The 18,962-nt window shown below is 39.9% G+C and overlaps 1 protein-coding gene across 4 annotated transcripts in view; it reads right to left on the bottom strand.

Moving 5' to 3' along the window:
- Window positions 1–7,026: 7,026 nt before the first annotated feature.
- Window positions 7,027–18,962, bottom strand: part of PRPF4B (pre-mRNA processing factor 4B) — a 42,284-nt gene continuing 30,348 nt past the window's right edge. Inside the window, exons 9-16 of one of the 4 annotated variants that reach the window (XR_008306138.1) lie at window positions 16,544–16,691; window positions 15,865–16,002; window positions 14,730–14,883; window positions 12,870–12,984; window positions 10,770–10,921; window positions 10,170–10,256; window positions 7,798–8,572; window positions 7,027–7,279 (exon numbers count right to left, since the gene is read on the bottom strand). Coding sequence is in view for 2 of the 4 variants with exons in the window: in XM_053245454.1 (XP_053101429.1) it covers window positions 8,369–8,572; window positions 10,170–10,256; window positions 10,770–10,921; window positions 12,870–12,984; window positions 14,730–14,883; window positions 15,865–16,002; window positions 16,544–16,691 (998 nt within the window). In the remaining 2 variants the exon portion in view is untranslated. Of the gene's footprint in view, window positions 8,573–10,169; window positions 10,257–10,769; window positions 10,922–12,869; window positions 12,985–14,729; window positions 14,884–15,864; window positions 16,003–16,543; window positions 16,692–18,962 lie in introns of all 4 variants that reach the window. The other 3 variants (XR_008306139.1, XM_053245454.1, XM_053245453.1) reach the window with 3 other exon arrangements.

The raw sequence follows: 18,962 nt of genomic DNA, 5'->3' as shown, positions 1-18,962 counted from the left end.
TCTAATTTGGTGTTATTCTAAACTGAAAATAGTAATGAAAAATTAAATAGATTTTTGGTAGAATCTGATAACTGGCTCCAGGAGAGTTACTCTAGCTTTGTGGTGGTGAGAGTGAAAGAAGTTAGTGAGATAATACAGATATTCTTTCTGAAGAGCTAAAAAAAGAATCTCCAGATTTGGAGTACATGTACCTCTGATTATCAGATGCTGGGGGAAACATGGCATGGCTATTGCCATAACACCCTAACTTGAAATCTTCTCAGGACCATCTGGCTGACTGCTTCTGGAGAGATGGCAAGTACTGGACTAGATGAACAGAGCTTTGTTTTGGTAAAAGTGTGCCGTTGAGTCGGTGTCAACTCCTGGTGACCACGGAGCCCTGTGGTTGCCTTCAGTAGAATAAAGGAGGGGTTTACCATTGCCTCCTCCCACGCGGTATGAGATGATGCCTTTCTGCATCTTCCTATATTGCTGCTGCCCAATACTCGCTTTCCGTTTTCTATACCGCCCTTCCAAAAAGGTAGGTGTTTCCCATAGAGTCACATACCAGCGGGGATTTGAACTGGCAACCTCTGGCTTTGTAGTCAAACCATTTTCCTGCTGCACCATTAGGTGGCTCTGGTACAGTATGGTAATTCTTGTATGCTGGTAATTATACTTTTTAAGTTACCAAAAATGGATAGGAAACTTGTAGATGGGCTTTCATAACAGCATTAGATAAACAATAAGTTATTCTAGATAATCTTAAGTACTGTGCAATATAAGATGCATAATGAATGGCTTTTGTAACTCTCCAGAGTTTCAAACAAAGACTGTCATGCAATGTAGGTTAGCAGAAATACTGGCCAAAGTTCAGATTTAGTTATGTGGCTTTTTGCATTGTGAAGTTTGTGCTGGGAAAGTTTCCAGGCCTTGGTTTTACAAGGGCAAACAGCCAGAATATGCCTCTGGATATTATCTACATATGAGCCTGGATTATAAGTTTATTATTAATTATTATTATTTTTTACATTTATATCCCGCTCTTCCTCCAAAGAGCCCAGAGCGGTGCACTGCATACTTGAGTTTCTCTTTCACAACAACCCTGTGAAGTAGGTTAGGCTGAGAGAGAAGTGACTGGCCCAGAGTCACCCAGCTAGTCTCATGGGGATTTGAACTCGGGTCTCCCCGGTCCTAGTCCAGCACTCTAACCACTACACCCTGCTGGCTCTCCCATTTAATTCCATTGATAGAAATTAATTCACTTGGCAGAACAGGGCTTTCCTACCTTTCCTTTCCCTCTGCAGCCCCCAAGGACTGGAGGACTTTCCACAGCAGGATGGCATGTGGGATGGGCCGCAGCAAAAAAACCTGCTCCCTTACAATGTGAATGAAGCCACCTGATGGTGCAGTGAGAAATGGCTTGACTAGCAAGCCAGAGTTTGCCGGTTTGAATCCCTGCTGGTACCTATATTGGGCAGCAGTGATATAGGAAGATGTGTGGGAGATGGCAATGGTAAACCCCTCCTGTATTCTACCAAAGACAAGCACAGGGCTCTGTGGTCACTAGGAGTCGATAGCACTTTACTTTACCTTTACAATATGAATAGAATAACTTAAAGATCCAAATATGAAATAAAATGCTGCATTGTGAGAAACCACCATGTGCAACATCCAGGTCGTGCACATGGTGCTTCTGGAGCCTGAACAGCCCGGTAGGCAGTCAGAATTTTGGGGCAGATATCGTAAACACCAGGCAACCCATCACTACCACTACACCAGTAACTGGCAATTGTAACTGTTAACGATTTAGCTATGAAAATCCTTGAATACAGTAGCTTATAATCAGCCTACCACTGTGCATGAGGTGCTTTATTACAACCTTAGTTGTTTAATATGAAGGGTAGGGAGACCCTTGGCTCATGATCTGCTTGTAGATAGCAGCAGCCCCTCATTTCTAAGTTAGTATCTGTCCATAAAGAGAAAAGGTGCCACCATTCTGGATCTGAACAACTAAGGGAAACAAATGCATTTTCAAGAAATATAGTTCAATATTCAGGCAGTGTACAGCTTCTGATGGCTTCAAAGGTTTGTATGTGACATGATTAAAGTGGCTAGATAGTTACTTTTTCTTTTATCAGGAAGTGAACTAAAGTTTTGGTGTAGGCTTAAAAAAATTTTTTTTAATACTGCACTGATAACATGTTTACATTTACAGGGTAGTTTCTGTTGAGTATGTACTACCAGTGCCCTTGCTCTAGGAAGATTAAATAATCTACTACAAGAACATTTTTCGCCAATGTTTTACACTATGAGACAAAAATGTATAGTGCCGAAATCTGTTGTAAGCCACCCTGAATCAAGGGATAAGGTGGAAACATAAATATAATAAAAGGCCATAAGTCTATTTCTCATATGCAGCAGATGAAACAGTACATGTTAGCCTTCAGACTGTAGTTGATGCAGAGGATCGAATGCTACTCTACATAATAATCAATCCTTGCACAACCCCATCAGGAAGACAACTAGACAAACCTCCCACCCCCCCACCTCCTCACCCCCGAACATTGTTATGTAAATCCCCATCCAGTCTGAGCCGGTACAGTCAAGACATTGGTTTCTCTCTTTGCCTATTTGTACAAACGAGGCTTCAGTGAAGCATCTTTTCATTCTTATTGCAAATCATATACAAGACTTGTCTGAACACACTGAGAAACCAAGTTTTAAATGACTTGCTCATTTACAATATAGATGAGGGAGGGTACCTTTAAATGCCAATGTAAAAAAGCTAGCACATCAGGGAGAAAGGTTCTATTTCAATCTGCTTCTTACCATGCTAGTTTTCTATAGGGATTGTATTATTCAGCAGAACACTCCAAAATGTGATCCTCCTCGACTAAAAGGATACTGTCCTTTGTCTCAGAACTCTCCCACCTTATTTTGCTGCACATGATGTGTAGATGAAGTCTAACTAGCATGTTCTATTGTTTTGACAATTGCATAGGCCAAATCAAAATGTCAAGATCCAGGGAAGGTACCTCCTCTTGACTGCCAGCTTGTGCTTTTCACATATTTGCACAGAGGAAATGCTTGATTAAGTTATTCTTTAGGGGCAATTGATACAAAACAGCAGGAACATGTGGCAAAGCTCTCACTGAAAAGTATAATTTCAGTTTCCATATGGAGTGTTTCCCTACTCTTCCCTCAACATTAAAAATCCAGAATATCTGGCAAGAGCTCAGCTAGTCTTCTTGACATCTGTTAGTCAACATTCAGAGACTGATTTAATGAGGCAACATTCAAACATCCCACTCTCACCTAAAGTGGTACAGTCAAGAAAAGATTTTACCACCCAATTATAAACAAATATATGGGCTGGCATGTAGCACAGACTTATGCAAGCAGAGCAAGAGCTCTGTCCTCACAAGTCAGTAAACTATCTGTGTGCAAGGCTTGGCTATCAGCCCAGTGTGGGCGGAGAGGGATGGAGAAGTGATTTTTGCTTCTCTCCCCTCCCCGCAAATGCCTTTTTCTCTGCCAGGAATATGTCCCCAAGGTCTGCACACCCACAGAATTCACTTGTTACCAGTTTGCTGTCTCTAAAGAGTTGTGTAATCCCAAAGCATGTGTATAAAGGTATCTCCTTAACGAATGGGTATCTTTTAGGAAGCGAAAACACAGGCAAGCAGCAAACAAGCAGTAATTAACTGTGATTCTAAACATTCCAGACAAATAAGTTGGTTTATTCCTCCACCACCCCCGTTTACAGGCATTCTAGCCAGTTGCTAAAACAGACTAGAATATGTCAATATTTCAGTCTAACTACCCACAGTGTATTTTCCACTAATTACAGTAGTTGAAAACCAGAAGATTGCTGGTTACTTGAATAAAGAAAACAAGGAGTCTTGTGGCAGACCAACATATTTTATTGAGGCATAAACTTTCATGGATTAGAGCCCACTTCATCAGATGCACAGTATGTTATTCTCAGTTTGCAGGTGCAGAACACACGCATGCACTGAATTTTGAACCACATTCCGTTAAAGCAATTTCTATACAGAATTACATTTTTTGCACATTTACAATAGATAGGTTTGCCTTAAGACAGGGATTTCTTCTCTCAGTCGCCTAGATTAACAGTGTTGTATGCTCATGCAACTGATATATGGATATATATTTTTAAATAAGTTTTATTTGATTATTGACTCCAATGAATGGGTCAATGCTTTTATTAAAAAAAGATGATGATGGCAAGGTCTTGTCAATTAATTTAAAGAAGGAAAGCACAAGTGGAAAAATAACTTCCAGGTAATCGCTGATAGTAGCAATCAGTGCTTTGTGATATAATATGCATTATTATTGAGAAGAAACCTAAACTTATTTGTAGTGTGACTTAAGATGAGCTCCAAGCCTACAAGTGTCCTGGAATGCATCTAAAATGTGAAGATTACCAGACAGCAAGACATGTTCTTAATCAAAAGGCAGAACTTGCAAAGATTTCTCATCAACTCAGCTTTCGGTCTAGATAGATTAATTATTGTTGCTTGTTTCCACATACGAGGGGCAGGAGTGCTTTCTCACAGGGGTAAGCAGAGGAATGGTAAATCAGTTGCCTACTAAGTCAGTAGCTGCTTGAGGTAAATGAGCACTATGCTGCTTGGAAACACATCTTAAGGAAGAGTAAATTGTTATTGCGCATTTGTGTAATAATTCAACAGAATCCAGAACAAAAATGAAGAATGAGCTTCATAAAACAGAGTCGGTGTTAAAAGCAAGTAGTAAAACAAATAACTTTATCTTGAAGCAAACTATCCCTTCACATTTTGATGTACAAATCTACATTATAGCTTGTCAATCTCGCACCGGTTCAGAGATACCAGCCTTCTGTATTCTCGTAGACTGGTCTGCCTCTTGAGTACAAGTCAACTTGCGCAAATATTTCCCCAGAGGTTTTCTGCCACTTACCCTAAGTAGGAAGGGAAACATCATTAGCAAAAATGGGTAATTGATAAAAATAATTCTAAAATGTGTTTGTGTCATCTTAGCCTACACTGCAGCACAAAACAATGGAGATAAAAATCAGAAATTCTTAAAATCCTATAATCTCCTAATCTGATTCACCATCAAGAGCAGGAAATTTAATTCTCACTTGACTGACTGCCAAAGTATCTCTCACTTTTTGAGACATTCTATTAAAACTTAGCACAACAGACAATGTGAAGATTGGTCTTTGTTTCCAGTCGAGAGCCACTCATGTTTAAGGTCTAATGTGGATTATAGGGGAAAGCCTTCTACATCCTGGATCTGGACTGGATGGCAGAGAACTAGTTTAGGCGGAGCCATACCTCTCCAGCATTTCTGCTGGCTCTTGAAACATACAACCATATAGCCAGTCTGTGTTGCCAGAATGACACAAAGGATCTGAATAATCTGGGCCCACTTAACATCTCGACACACTGAGAATAATAAATACTAAGAAGATTTATTTTGCATCCAGAACATATACAATGGATACCCTGAGATAAATCACTTTTGCTCTATACTCTCTGCTTACAAAAAGTACATTAGTGATCCTGTCAGTGCATTTTAGCATCAGATCTGTTATTATCTTGCCTAGGAGATGAAAGATTTTATTATGTTTAAAAACATATTCAATCATGTCTGCCATAAGTTTATCACAACAAAATCACATCACCCAGAAATGAAAGACACATTTTACATCGAAACATCACAACAGTACTATGCTAAGAACTGCCAGCATGGCAAAAGGGTAAATGAAGCTTGTTATCTGAGTGCTGTGAACAGAAAAAACTAGACATAACTAAATGAAGAATGTTTTTCATATCTTTTATAGAACAGAAACCTGTGTTCATGTCTTCTGGTTGGCATCATCTTCATTTGAGCAGCACCTACAACACAAAGAAGTAAAACAAGCAACTTTGTTTTTCTTGAGAGTAGTTTTAAAAACTCTGTAGCCATAAGGTGCGTTGCAGCTACTGGAGTTGACATGACCAACTCTTTTTATTTGTAAGCAGGGACATGAAACAATGGTGGAGACATTTATGACATCTGTGCCAGACTGCTACCAGATGTGCAAGATAGGCTGGAGGTGTCGCCAAAGCAGTGCGCCACATTACTGTGTGTGATAACAACTATCAAGTAATCTATTTCTTCGTTTCAGTGAGAGTGAAAGCTGCATTCTGTCTCCTGCACGAACAAGAAACATTTTAAATAAGTTGACAGAGAAATACATTTACTACTTTTAAAGTAACATTAAACAGGGGAGAGAGGACAGAGGTTCAAGAACAGGCAGGCAACATCACCTGCCTCCTTTGTAGTTCACTATTTTACTCTCACGGGGAGCACCTCATGGGGAGCACCCCCACCAGCAAGCAGCACGACTGACTGCACTAAATGTGCACCTTGGATGCAATTACGTGCCTAGATGATTTTTTTTAAGCAGTGTTTTCATACACCTGGAGAGCATACACAACATATAAAAATAAGGTGCTATGTGGATCACTTTTAAGACGAGAATTGGATTGGCAAATATTAATTGACAGACTGGGGTACCCTCATGATGAACAACAAACTATTGTTTAAGCTGTTGCTAAAGGTTTATCTACACATGCTGTCAGAAATAACCTTTTTAGGAAGGTGAAGTTGGTGTCTCAGCAAACCAGACCCCATGGAGTAGGCGTTGAGTGGCCTGTGACTTGCCTTCCTTTGTCTCTCTCAGCACCATCAAAAGGAAAGTAAGAAAAACAGCACAAACATTAGTTAAAACCTGCATCCAATCCCATAACCTACAGGAATAAATTTCATTACAATGAAAGCAGACAGTATTTGTAGGATGGGGCGAGGTGGGGGTGGGAACAGTATTTATACTGCAGACTTGATATTTAAGAGTTTAATTTCTTTCAAAAGATCACATTTTTTAGTACTTGCTTTAATTAATGGACTATTAAAAATGAAAGATTTCTTCTTTATGGATTACCTGTGTCAGCAACACTGGAAACAAAAATCTTTTAAAAATGGCTACCAATGCCTTGTTCACAAAAGACTTTATTATCTAATGATGCATACTGAAAACATACAGAAATCTGCATGGTCCACTTTACATGCAGCAGAACAATCTTCACTTTACAATAAGTGAATGTCAACTGTTTTATCCAAGAGACAACACTTTAAAGTCACATTTCTTAAAGAAAGCTTCATTTACAAAAGAAATAAAAGCAATAAAGAAGCAATTACCGCTTTTAAAAAGCAGCTGCTTTGTTCAAGAGTGGAAGGTTTATGCCTGTATTGAAAGACAACATGATCACAAATAATGAAAACAATGAACAAATGAAAAACACCTTTAGCATAAAGCAGTACACTTTCAAATGACATACAAATAGCTAAAAATTTCATTACGATGTTCTCTATCTGGCCATGAGGACTTTTGGAACTGGAGCCCAACATTTGCTGTTAGTAAATGAAAACTCTTGTCTAAGTACTGGTTCTATGCCATAATGAACTGTATTTAACAAAATGTATAAAGTCTATATAGCAAGTTGATTTTTTAAAAAATGAAAGTAATAAACAGTACACTGAAGGTGCTCTCTCCATCAAGTGCACACACCCCCAATTTTTTTGTTGAATGTGATGATCAAACAGAAGTTGGAATTATGCCACAGTTGTAATGCCATAAAACAAAAACAAGATCATTTATAAAACATGCAGGGAATTCTGCTACAAAGCTATTGACCCTCATTTGTCAGTTGTTCCAGTACAATTAACATCTTAAACACCAGTGATGTTGATGGTTTAGCTTACCTTCAGTGTACTGAAAGTTGTACACAACCTGCTTTAAAAGAGGAGACCATCCCTGCGGGCAGGCTCAAGAAGGAACAGACCCCCTTCGGCACTGACTACACCAAGGGCATGCTGCTGTGGCCTGCACGCACACACCTAGGAAAATGTAATATAAACAGCATTTATGCTGGCCATTTTTCAGAGACAAAAATGAAGCCAAATCTGCTAAAAACCAAAATCAACCACCCAGTCTCACTGAGCTTTTATGCTTTGTTTTATATAATGTGTGTGTGTGTATTTATATATATATATATATAGGAACTGCAACCATATACATTAGCATTGTACTTCTGTGCAGTCTTGGCAATTAAAACAATTCTACAGTGAAAAAAACCTTCACGTAAGAGACAAACAGATTAACTCTAACATTTCTAAAAGAAATATCAGCCTTGGTGTTAATTCAAATATATCATTCTTCCTCAACTTTGCAGGGAAATTATTTATATGTTTTATGTACATTTATAAATTGCTGTGAAATGTCATCAGTCTTTGTATATTAACCATTCAAACCCTTTGAATTTCTTCATTGGATTTAAATTTTCTCCTGGATGAAGGCATGCTGCAGAGCCTGGTTGATACTAATCCGTTTAGCTGGGTCTAACATGAGGATCTGGTCCAACAAGTCCTTCAGCTGGTGAACCTTTTTGCGCTGGTCTTCAGGGAGACGTTGGCACCCGATTAAATCTGCTAGCAGGTCCTTTGTTGGGTTAATGGTGCTCATGACAGTTACTTTTTCCTACAAGATAAGGGCATCCAGGACTTACTTTCAAAGGCAACAATAAAGTCACTAAAAATATTAAATGGACATCTAAGGATACTAAATGAACATTCCATTTAACCGTGGCCTCTCCATTATTTCCAAGGGACACATCACATTCAAGAGCCAAATAAAAGTTCCTTTTTTTTTTTTAATGGACCCACTCCAGAGAACTATGAGGGCTGCTCAAGGCTGGAATATGCTACCGTATGAGTGTTCTCACGGTGCTAATCAGGATGGCACAGACACCTTTTAGAACAGTAGACGTTCAGCCAGTCCCACTTCCCCTGTCTAAACACAGACTTTTGCAGTACTTCCAACACCCTGAAGTACTGGAAGTACTACAACAATCACCTTGAAGCTTTTCACAGCACCAGCTTGCTGTTGTGCATAAATGCAGGCATGAGGAGTGGGAATTGGATCCCTTGGTTATCCCTGAGCAGCCTTGTAAGCAAGAGGTGGTTATCCACTTAAGTTCCCCTTCCCTGTTCCTCAGCCTCCATACTTCACTATGCCAACTGCCTTCCTCTTAGCTGAAGGTCAAAGGCTGCAAAAGAGAAAACCCTGCACATACCCTCCATAATTAGCAAATATTTAAGATAATGCTGTGTGCTTCCACAGAGCACACTGAGGGTTGACTCCATGTTTTCCATTTTACCTTAAAGAGCCAGTGGCTATTTAACGCTAGAAAATGGAATGAAGACTCACCGGTGTGTGTGTGGGGGGGGGGATTCTTTTAACGTAGGCTAACTGCAAGCCTGCCAATGTTGACCAGTGAATACTTCCCTCCAAACAGCTACTTTCTTGCATGCACAATAAGGCTGATCAGCAGTGTGTGCATTCTCCAAACTAGATAAAGGTGAATACACTTAACTTTCATAATAAAGCTAGAATAATAATATATACACTACACTAAATCAAATTCCTATTGCATACAAGCTTCACATATTTAATATTTATGGGAGATTCTCTATGTTGGTAAGTATGCATTACATTCTCAAAAACACAAACACACCATGCTGTCCCAATTCAGATGGCATGAGAAGCCATGGTTTGTTATGGGAATGAGCCTAGTTCAGACTTGCACCCCTCATCCCACACTTTCCTCCTTCACACAAAAGAGAAGGAAACGGAGAGCCTCCACTAAGTTCAGCTATGGTTTGCTTTAATTGAGCATAGTTTGAACAAGTTCCGAGCTTGGATGTAACAGGGAACTGTGGTTAGTTCAAAGGTAGAAGCTTTCAGTCTCCTCTCATGCACAGAGGAGGAACTGCGTGAGCCAGAGGCTTCTGCAGGCTCAGTACTGATAACCTAAACCATCATGTAGATGTCATCTGGGCTGCAGTGTCCACTGATCTTTCACTGAGCCACTGATCTTTCTCAGCTTAGTGTGTGCGTCCATCATTTTAAGAAGCCTAGGTTTCCAAAACCAGCACTTCATATTAAACAATGCAAGGAAACCAAAAAAGGCAGCAATGCCATGATATAATCAGTAATGTTAAGATTATAAAGAAAAAAAGATAGGGGACATTTCCAAATGAAACATCATACGGCACTTATTGTAGTTCAGACTTACCCTTTCGGTTACTTTATCTACCTCTATGTACATGAAGTTGAGATTTTGATCGAAGTGTTGATCTTTGAACACCCCTTTTCGGATCATCTGAACATAAAGACAACAGCAAATTTAAGATCTTAAAACCTTAATATGCAAGTATCAGTGCTGAAAGCAGAATCCCAAGAGTAAATTCATTTATTTCAATACAACACCCATGCTATAAGTAAACTGAAAAAGTGAAGTGCAATTTTTTTGTTTATTTAGACCTGCATCGTGTTCAAATTTTGAAAGCCCAGGGCATGTAATATCTAACACTGATAAAAGGCACTATGCTAAAACAGCCCTCTACACAGCACCAGAAAAACTGCTTCACCAAAAGGCCTCACGTTACTTCCAGAAAACCCAGGATCATTACGTTCTACCTCTTCAGATCACTGTTGAGAAAAGAATCTACAATAAAAAATGAGCTGTCTTGTTTATTTTAAAAGGAAGATAAAGAACAGTTACTACAAAAATCCACTTAAATGAAACAGACACTTATGTCCAAATGACATGATGGTTCTTGCAAGGTGAGGGAAATTTCTAAAACTTATTTTTATAAGCACTTCAATTCTTTACCTTGTTTGGCATCTTTCCTTTGAGGTCCATAGCAAGTTTCAACATATGGTTATTGGTTTTCCCAGGAAACAAGATTTTTCCTGTGTAAAGTTCATATAATGTACAGCCTACAGACCACATATCTATACCGTAGTCATAGATTTTGCCTATAACTGAAGGAGAACAGTTTCACAGTTAAAATCATTAATTGTATAACATACCAGGTATTGAAACTAGGTTACTCACTGTTCTAGGATCAGTCAGCCACAAAAAGAAATGAATGATGGTATCTAGGACACTTCACATGTGCTGTCTAACACAGGAAAGAAACATACCTGCTACTTAACCATTGTTTATCTGCACATTTTCTTAGTTTTGACCTTCACAATCTATCAGTTAAATTTGCTAATGACCTACAACAGTCTTTGTCAATCAGCTATGTCAGGCCTGATCTATACATGCAGGCAAATGGGGCGGCAGAAACCTAAATTCAAAGAACAGACTAGGGATGTGCATGAAACAGATTTTGTGTTTTGTTTCGAACTCAAAACGAAATGCGAATCCCCGGAACATTTCATTGGAACGATTGGTCAAGCTGGTTGTACCAAAAGAACAAGCTCAGAACATTTCATGCATTCTGAGCGCTATTTTGGAGGGCTGTTTTTCCGGGGAGAACTGGTCTACCAATTGCAGTTGGTGGGTGGACTGGGCCTCCACTCAGGACTGAGTGTATCGGCCCACCTCAGACAGTTGGTCTACTTGCCCCATCAGGTGGGTAGACCAACTTAGCAAGTCAGCCCACCTTGGATGATTGGTCTACCCCGCTGTGTGAGGGTAAACCAGTCCTTTGAGGTGGGCTGCTGCGCCAATTCTGGTGCAGAGGCTTGGTCTACCCACCGACCCCAATCGGTAGACCAGCTCCCCATGGAAAAAGAGCCCTCCAAAATGGACCACAGAACACTCAAGCTATTCCAGCTCGGAACAGGGTTGTTCCATTCAAAGCTTGAAACAGGCCCTTCATTTGAAGGGCATTTTGTTTTGAGCTCGGAACACTTGAAACTACCCATTTCAAGTTGGAATGTTCCAAAACATTTTGCACATCCCTAGAATGGACTACACTGCACTATTTCAGACTTGAATACTCCCTATGTTCAGAACTCTCTCCAAAAACTAGTATAGCAGGCTAAGCTAGAACTGTACTAGGGTGCTGGTGTTTTTTCTTCAATTTGTAGGAAATTTTTACATAATAAAACATTAAACTATATTATTCCCCACCTACAGTCCACCTCAGGATTCTACCACCTCATTTTGCTACATACCTTTGATGGTGGTTGGGAAGTGGAGTAGATAGGATAAAGATGTTATGGTACAGGTGTATCTATATACTACACTATACACAAGATCAGGGCTACTCAACTTCAGCCCTCCTGCAAAGGTTGGCCTACAACTACCGTCATCACTATGGTTGGGGATGCTGGGAGCTGCAGTCCAAAAAGAGTGCAAGGGTCGAAGTTGAGTAGCCCTGCACTAGATAGTGCTCCAGCATCTACATTTTCATTCAGTTAGGAGAGGATAGAATCAAAGTAACTTTGCAGTCCTGGCCACATTATGATAACACATAGAGATTCCATACACAACCCCATCATTTGGTGGACACAGGGATTAGCAGGAGAGAGCTGAAGGAAGCAGCAAGGGCTTCAGCTAGGGAAGCAGCAGGTGGGGTGGGGGAGAGAAAGATGAATCAGGTGGTTAGATAAGAAGATGTGGAGGAAGCAAGGGTTAAAGGAGAGGAAGGTGGGGCTGAACCAGCTTGGGAACCTAGAAAAAGGAAAAGGTGAGAGTGGCAAAGACACAGGTGATGGAGGGAGCAGGAAACCTGAAAAAGGACAACTGGAGAAATCAAGGACCACGGGAAATTGTGAGTGATATTTGCCCTCCTACTCAGTTGTAACCTATCTTTATATTCATATTTCCATACATACTGCCATCATTTGGTGAGCATCTCACTAGTTGATGACACACCAAAACGTGATCAGGTATAAAATTCCAGCCTTTTCAGTTAAAGCGATCTTTTAAACTGTAGAATCTGAAAGCAAGCAAGACTGCTTCAAAATAACTTACTAATTTCAGGAGCACGATAAAATCGACTGACAAGATATGGTGTGATGTCATTATCAGCAACATGTGAAGCTGATCCAAAGTCGCAAAGCTTTAATATTGTTTTAGATTCATTCACCTAAAACACAGTAAACAAAATGGTACAAACAGAGCAAGTGGTCGCATGACAATATGTATGCTAACAGACAACTCTTAAGAACAGTACTGAGTTTCCCTCAGCGTATTTGAATGCATTAGCCATATATTTGCCTTGATGTGTTTGAAAAGAACAGGAGGTATTCAGGGTCCTCATTATCCACAGTTTTACATATCTGCTGATGGGTTTTAGAGAGACCCAATTTTATTATCTGTAGTACTAAAAATAGGTGATTTCTGCCTATCCGTGGTTGCTGGGCCACTGGAAGTGACTTCTGGTGTCACTTCTGGTCAGTCTGCAGGCAGTGCAGAGCCATTTTATGGCTCATGTTTACAACAAAAAGCCCGTGAAAATTGGCTGGTTTCAGGGGCATTGCTGGAGAACTGGAAAGTAAGGTACTGTGCTGTCCTCCTATTCATGCTTCCCTCCCACGGTTTTTGGCATTTTGTGTGTGTGCAGGAACCTAATCTCCAGATACCCATCAAGGTTTTGTTATACACAGTTTCCATATTCACAACTGTAGGCAGGAACAGAACCCCCGTGAATAATGTGAGCCTCCTGTACTTCTGCATATCAGATGCTGTAGAGCAAACAACAGGCAAAGACTGTTGCATACATGCCCTGCTAGTGGGCATCCCAGAAGCCTCTGGCTGGCACTGTGAAAAAGAGAATGTTGAACTAGACAGATGTCTTGGCCTGAACCAGCAGGACCCTTATGTTCTCAGAAACCTTTAACAACTATAGATCTCAAAAACATTATCTGGAAAGAGAGAGGTTTCTGACAGTACTTACATATACACAGGGAGTCCCCAACTTAGAAATGGGTTGTGTTCCAAAAATTCGTTTGTAAGTTGGATGTTCATAACTCAGAATGCATATAGCAACTACAAGATACTTCTTTGTATGTTCAAAATAATAATACTCATTATATAGATTATTGACACTTACTAACTGAGCAAAGAGACATATTTTAAAGTGGTGATTCTTTTATTGAGCAGGGGGAGAACAACTGGCCCTATCCACCCCAGCACAGCATCCCTCCAGTGGCTGTTGCTGGTGTCTACCTTATGTTTCTTTTTAGATTGTGAGCCCTTTGGGGACAGGGGACCATCTTATTTGTGTGTTTATTTTTCTATGTAAACCGCTTTGAGAATTTTGTTCTTTCCAGCCACCATTTTACAGTACAGAGTCATTTTAGGGTGCTCTCTCACTCTTGCTCATTCCCCACTGAGTGAGGAAAATATATATATTTTACGGTCATTCCCTGCTAGCTGAGTAAAGAGGCACCTTTAAAAAATGGTGGTCCTCTTGTATTTAGCAGGTGGAGAGCAACTGGCCCTACCCAGCCCCAGCACAGCATACCTCCAATGGCTGTTGATGGTGCCTGTCATGGTTTTTTTTAAAAGACTGTGAGCCATTTGGGGACAGGGGAGCCACTTTATTTATATCTATGTAAACTACTTTGGGAACTTTTATTGAAAAAGAGGTATATAAATATAAATATTCATCATACTGCTGGCCACTCAAACGTGTGAATAGGCAAGTTTTAGCCTATTTTTATACCGTGGATAAAGAAACCAGGTCTCCAAGACCTGTCCGTGGATACATGAAAGCACGGTTGTTGAAACCATGGGTAACAAGGGCAAAACCACAGGTAACAAGGGTAACCTGTATTGCATGCTTCTTTCCAAACCTCTTTATATACATTGTAACTAGATATTACTTACCAAAATATTGTCTGGCTTGATATCAGCATGCAAGATGTTGCATCTTTTAAGAAGTTTTAATGCCAGGAACAGCTGCTGACTGTAGGATCGTACAGCTTTTATGTGAAGACCAACATCCTTTCCATATTTCTTCAGAACCTCTCGTAAATTCATACTAAATTGAAAACAGACAAAGGAAAGGTGGAAAAACGCAAGACAGGGAACATCAGATATTAAAATACACGTAATTTTTACAGAAGCCAATTCAGATATATCATGTTAACAAGATTTGAAATAATTACATTATTAAAACATCTATATCCCATTTTTCAATTCCCAAATTACCTGTAATGGGCCATTGAAAATAAAAAGTCTAATATGATTACTGACAGGAATTGTATGAAAATCTAGCAGATGGACCACAGATGGGTAATTCTGGGAATCTTATTTGCATTAACTGTAAAGCTGTTTCTCAACAACTTCACAGTCCTAATCATCAAATGTGAACTTTGAATAAAGCAGGATAGAACTCTGATTTTAAGAATATAAAATTACCTTCCTAATAATTTTGACCAAAAAAAGAGAGGGGGGGAGGTTGTCATGCATAAGCATTCCACCTCTATGTTAGATACTCTTAATTTACATCTATCTGAAAGTACTATTACAGTCTGACTCAACGTTGTTTTTTTCGGTCACAGAATTTCTTAAGACAATATTACCCAATTAATCACTGGGTCAAAAAATAGCACCACTGCTTTTACTTCATTCCCGTGTGTCAAAATAAAGAAGCTTAAATTTTTCAACTTTTGTAGGAACAGAGAAGACATAATATCTCACACTATGAATCGTATACCTTTACTGCAAAAAAATAATGATATTGTGTTTGGCTGTGATTCTGCCACCTTTCCTCTTTAACACTATCTCCAGTGAAATTATCTGCAATTTCAGAGATCAAATCACTCCGAGGGGTTTTTCTCCTCTCTTTATGTGATTCCAGAGTACAGAAAATTTTACTTGTCTTCAAATATGCATATCAAATGCTGAGAAAAAACACCTCTGAAAAATTTAAGTAGTGTTCCAATAACTTAAGAACAAGAGGCCAATAAGGTTAACAGCACCTTTTAAAAAGTTCGACAATCTACTAGTTGAGTCTTACCTCAGTGGTTCAAATACCAGACAGAGATGCTGTTTGTGATAAAAATGCCGGAACAATCGCAAACAATGAAACTTATCATCAGGATCTGCATCATTGAGCTTTTTCAAAAATTCTAATTCTTTTAAGCCAGTTTTTTGCCTGAAAAGAGAGCCAGTTAATATTAAAAACAGCACACAAAAACTGATATATAAAATGCAGATATTTAAGAGTGTAAAGAAGATCAATTTTACAAACAGTGATAATGTTAAAAGTTAATTTAGTGAGACATCTCAAAGTACTCCAACTCCTTCAAGGGACTAAGCAATTTATTCCCAGCAACCTAGCTGCAAATGCTATATAGCAGAAAGACAGAGCCATGGTGACATTAAGTGTTATAGAATACAGCTCACATTATACACTTAAGCACAGGATTTAACATCTAACACATGGATGATGGTCTTGTTAGAACAGTTAGATGTTTAAATACTGAAACCAACAACCACAGATTATTAGTTCTAATTAGTTATAAATATCTTTAATAAGCTGTATTTTATCAAACATGCTACATACGTCTTCCTGAACACTCTGTATTTGAGCTGCTGCTCGTGAGGTTTTTTCAAATACTTGCAGAAGCATTAATATTCGCCTAAAATAGTTAGTTCATTATAATTCGTGACATTTAAAAAACTCTCTTACTTACATTAGCTCATTGTTTCTAATGATTTTGACAGCCACTTCTTGGTTTGCTCTTGCCATATCTCTAGCTCTCACCACGTTACTGAAAACCCCTTGGCCAGTGTAACCATATACATTGTAACGTTTATCTAAAACTTCACCTATGTTAACACCTGGAGGAAGAAAAAAAGATTGGCTATAAGAAATTTGCAGTGCATGCATTGATAGGGTCTTGTATGCACAAAACATAGCGGGAGACTCATTAAATGAGAAGTACCCTGTAAAAAATAACTTAAGAGTACAGTCAACTAGCCCAAATCAGTTTCATTCAACTGCATTGCCAATTTTAGCACGATTCCATTTCTGTGTCAAGAGATATCTTATGGGTAGAATTTAAAATTTACCATTTCATTATATCATGATTCTCATATGAAGAACCACATGGGGCGGGGCGCAGGCACCGAAAAGGAGCTGTGGAACTCGACACCGAGAGGCTTCTGCGCAGGCACAGAACCTATTCTAATGGATTCAACGGATCACGAACCAGATCCATGAATGTAATGAAACAGAACACTAAATGGTTTAGATGCTACTTGGCCTCCAAGATGGGATTCTCATAGGTGCTGGACTCCTATGCTCCTATCTCTCTACCGTCATTCTAGGCAGAATGTGAATAGAATTTGAACATGGGATCTTTTCAGCCAGGAAAATTGGAGCCCACTAATAAATTAGCTTCAGAAAACAGGTTGCTTACCTGTAATAGGTTATCTTTCTTGTGGTCGATGTTCACTCACAACCTGGGGTTCTGCACCTGCGCAGTAAACCCAGTGGAATATTATCAAGCTCCAAGAGGCACTCTTTGGCTCAGCCAAATCGCACACGTGGCATGTCCATTATTTTCGGCGGGAGAGCACCTTTCTCCTCGGTTCCTGCTCAGCCGCAGCAATGATAAAGGTTGAAGGTGAGGTGAAGTCGTGTAAATCTACATAACATCCACAAATGTTATGTAGATTTTGCCAAGTTACCCCTGCTGACTTTGCAAAGAGGCACCTTTTAACGTGGTGATTCTCTTTTATTTAGCGGGGGAGAGTAACTGGCCCTATCTACCTCCAGCACAGTACCGCCAGTGACTGTTGCTGGTGTCTATCTTGTGTTTCTGTTTAGATTGTGAGCCCTCTGGGGACAGGGATCCATCTTATTTATTTATTATTTCTCTGTGTAAACCGCCCTGAGCCATTTTTGGAAGGGCGGTATAGAAATCTAATAAAATAAATAAATAATCTATCAATCAATCCTAGCAGTGGGGATGGCCAGGCAGGTGTTGTGAGTGAACATGGATCACCAGGAAAAATAGGTTGCTTACCTGTAACAGATGACCTGGTAGTGGTTCCATACATTCATTCCAACCGAAGCTGATCTGCACAGGTGCAGAACGCATCCGTTATGAATGTCTGGAACCACTATCCAGATGACCACCTATTACAAGTAAGCCACCAGTTTATCTTTGAGGTGATCCATGTTCCCTCACAACCTGGGTGACTAGCAAGCTCCCACTGATGTAGAGGGGGTGCTACAATATGAATTCAGAGTACTTGTTAAAGAACCACCCAACCAAAGTTGGTCTCCGCCACAAATGGTAAGTTGGAGGATCAAGTGGCCACTTTACATATGTCCTTCATGCTGATGCCAGACATGTGGGCCGCAGATGTTGCCATGGCCTTAGTGGAGCGAGCTCTTATTCTAGATGGGGGCTTAAACCCTTATTTGTAATAAAGCAAAATGAGTTTGACGGGCCAATGCGAGAGCTTCTGCAGCCCTTATTGTTCACCTTGTAGGAAAGGGAAAGTTGATTCATCCTTGTAAAATACTTTGCCCTTTCCAGATAATAAAGTAAAGAATAAAGCAAGGAATGCCAGGTGTCAAGGGAGCACATAGCTTTTGCAAGGGTTGAAGGGTTCAGAAATAAGGTAGGTAGAACAATGTTTTGGTTCAAATGAAAATCAAAAACCACTCTGGGTAAACGAAGGGTCAGTCTGAAGCACAACTTTATCTTGGTAGAATCTTGTATAGGGGGAGATTGTTTGGAGGACATCCCAATTCAGTTCCCATTTGTGTTAAAGGTTCAAGGTGAGATATCTGCTCAGGGAATCTGCCAGGTCATTGTCTGTTCCTTTGATGTGCAACGCAACTTGATGGATGCAATGTTCTAGGCTCCAGATCCATTATCTGGTGGCACAGGGGGCAGGAGACAGTCCCCCCTGCGGCAGTTCAGGTACATCATTGCTGTGGTGTTGTCCAGCAAAACCTGAACATTCTGATGTTTTAGAAGAGTGGGGACATGGAACACTGCCTGGAGTTCCAAATAGTTTATGTGTAGAGTCTGCTGACGAGGAGTCCACGTGCCCTGCATTTGAAGACCTTTGCAATGCGCTCCCCACCTGTAC

This window comes from Hemicordylus capensis, chromosome 4 (genome assembly GCF_027244095.1).
Source record: "Hemicordylus capensis ecotype Gifberg chromosome 4, rHemCap1.1.pri, whole genome shotgun sequence".
In the NCBI taxonomy this organism is placed as follows: Eukaryota; Metazoa; Chordata; class Lepidosauria; order Squamata; family Cordylidae; genus Hemicordylus; species Hemicordylus capensis.
The sequence above is the reverse complement of the archived record's forward strand: the minus strand, read 5'-3'. Positions and strand labels throughout refer to the sequence as shown.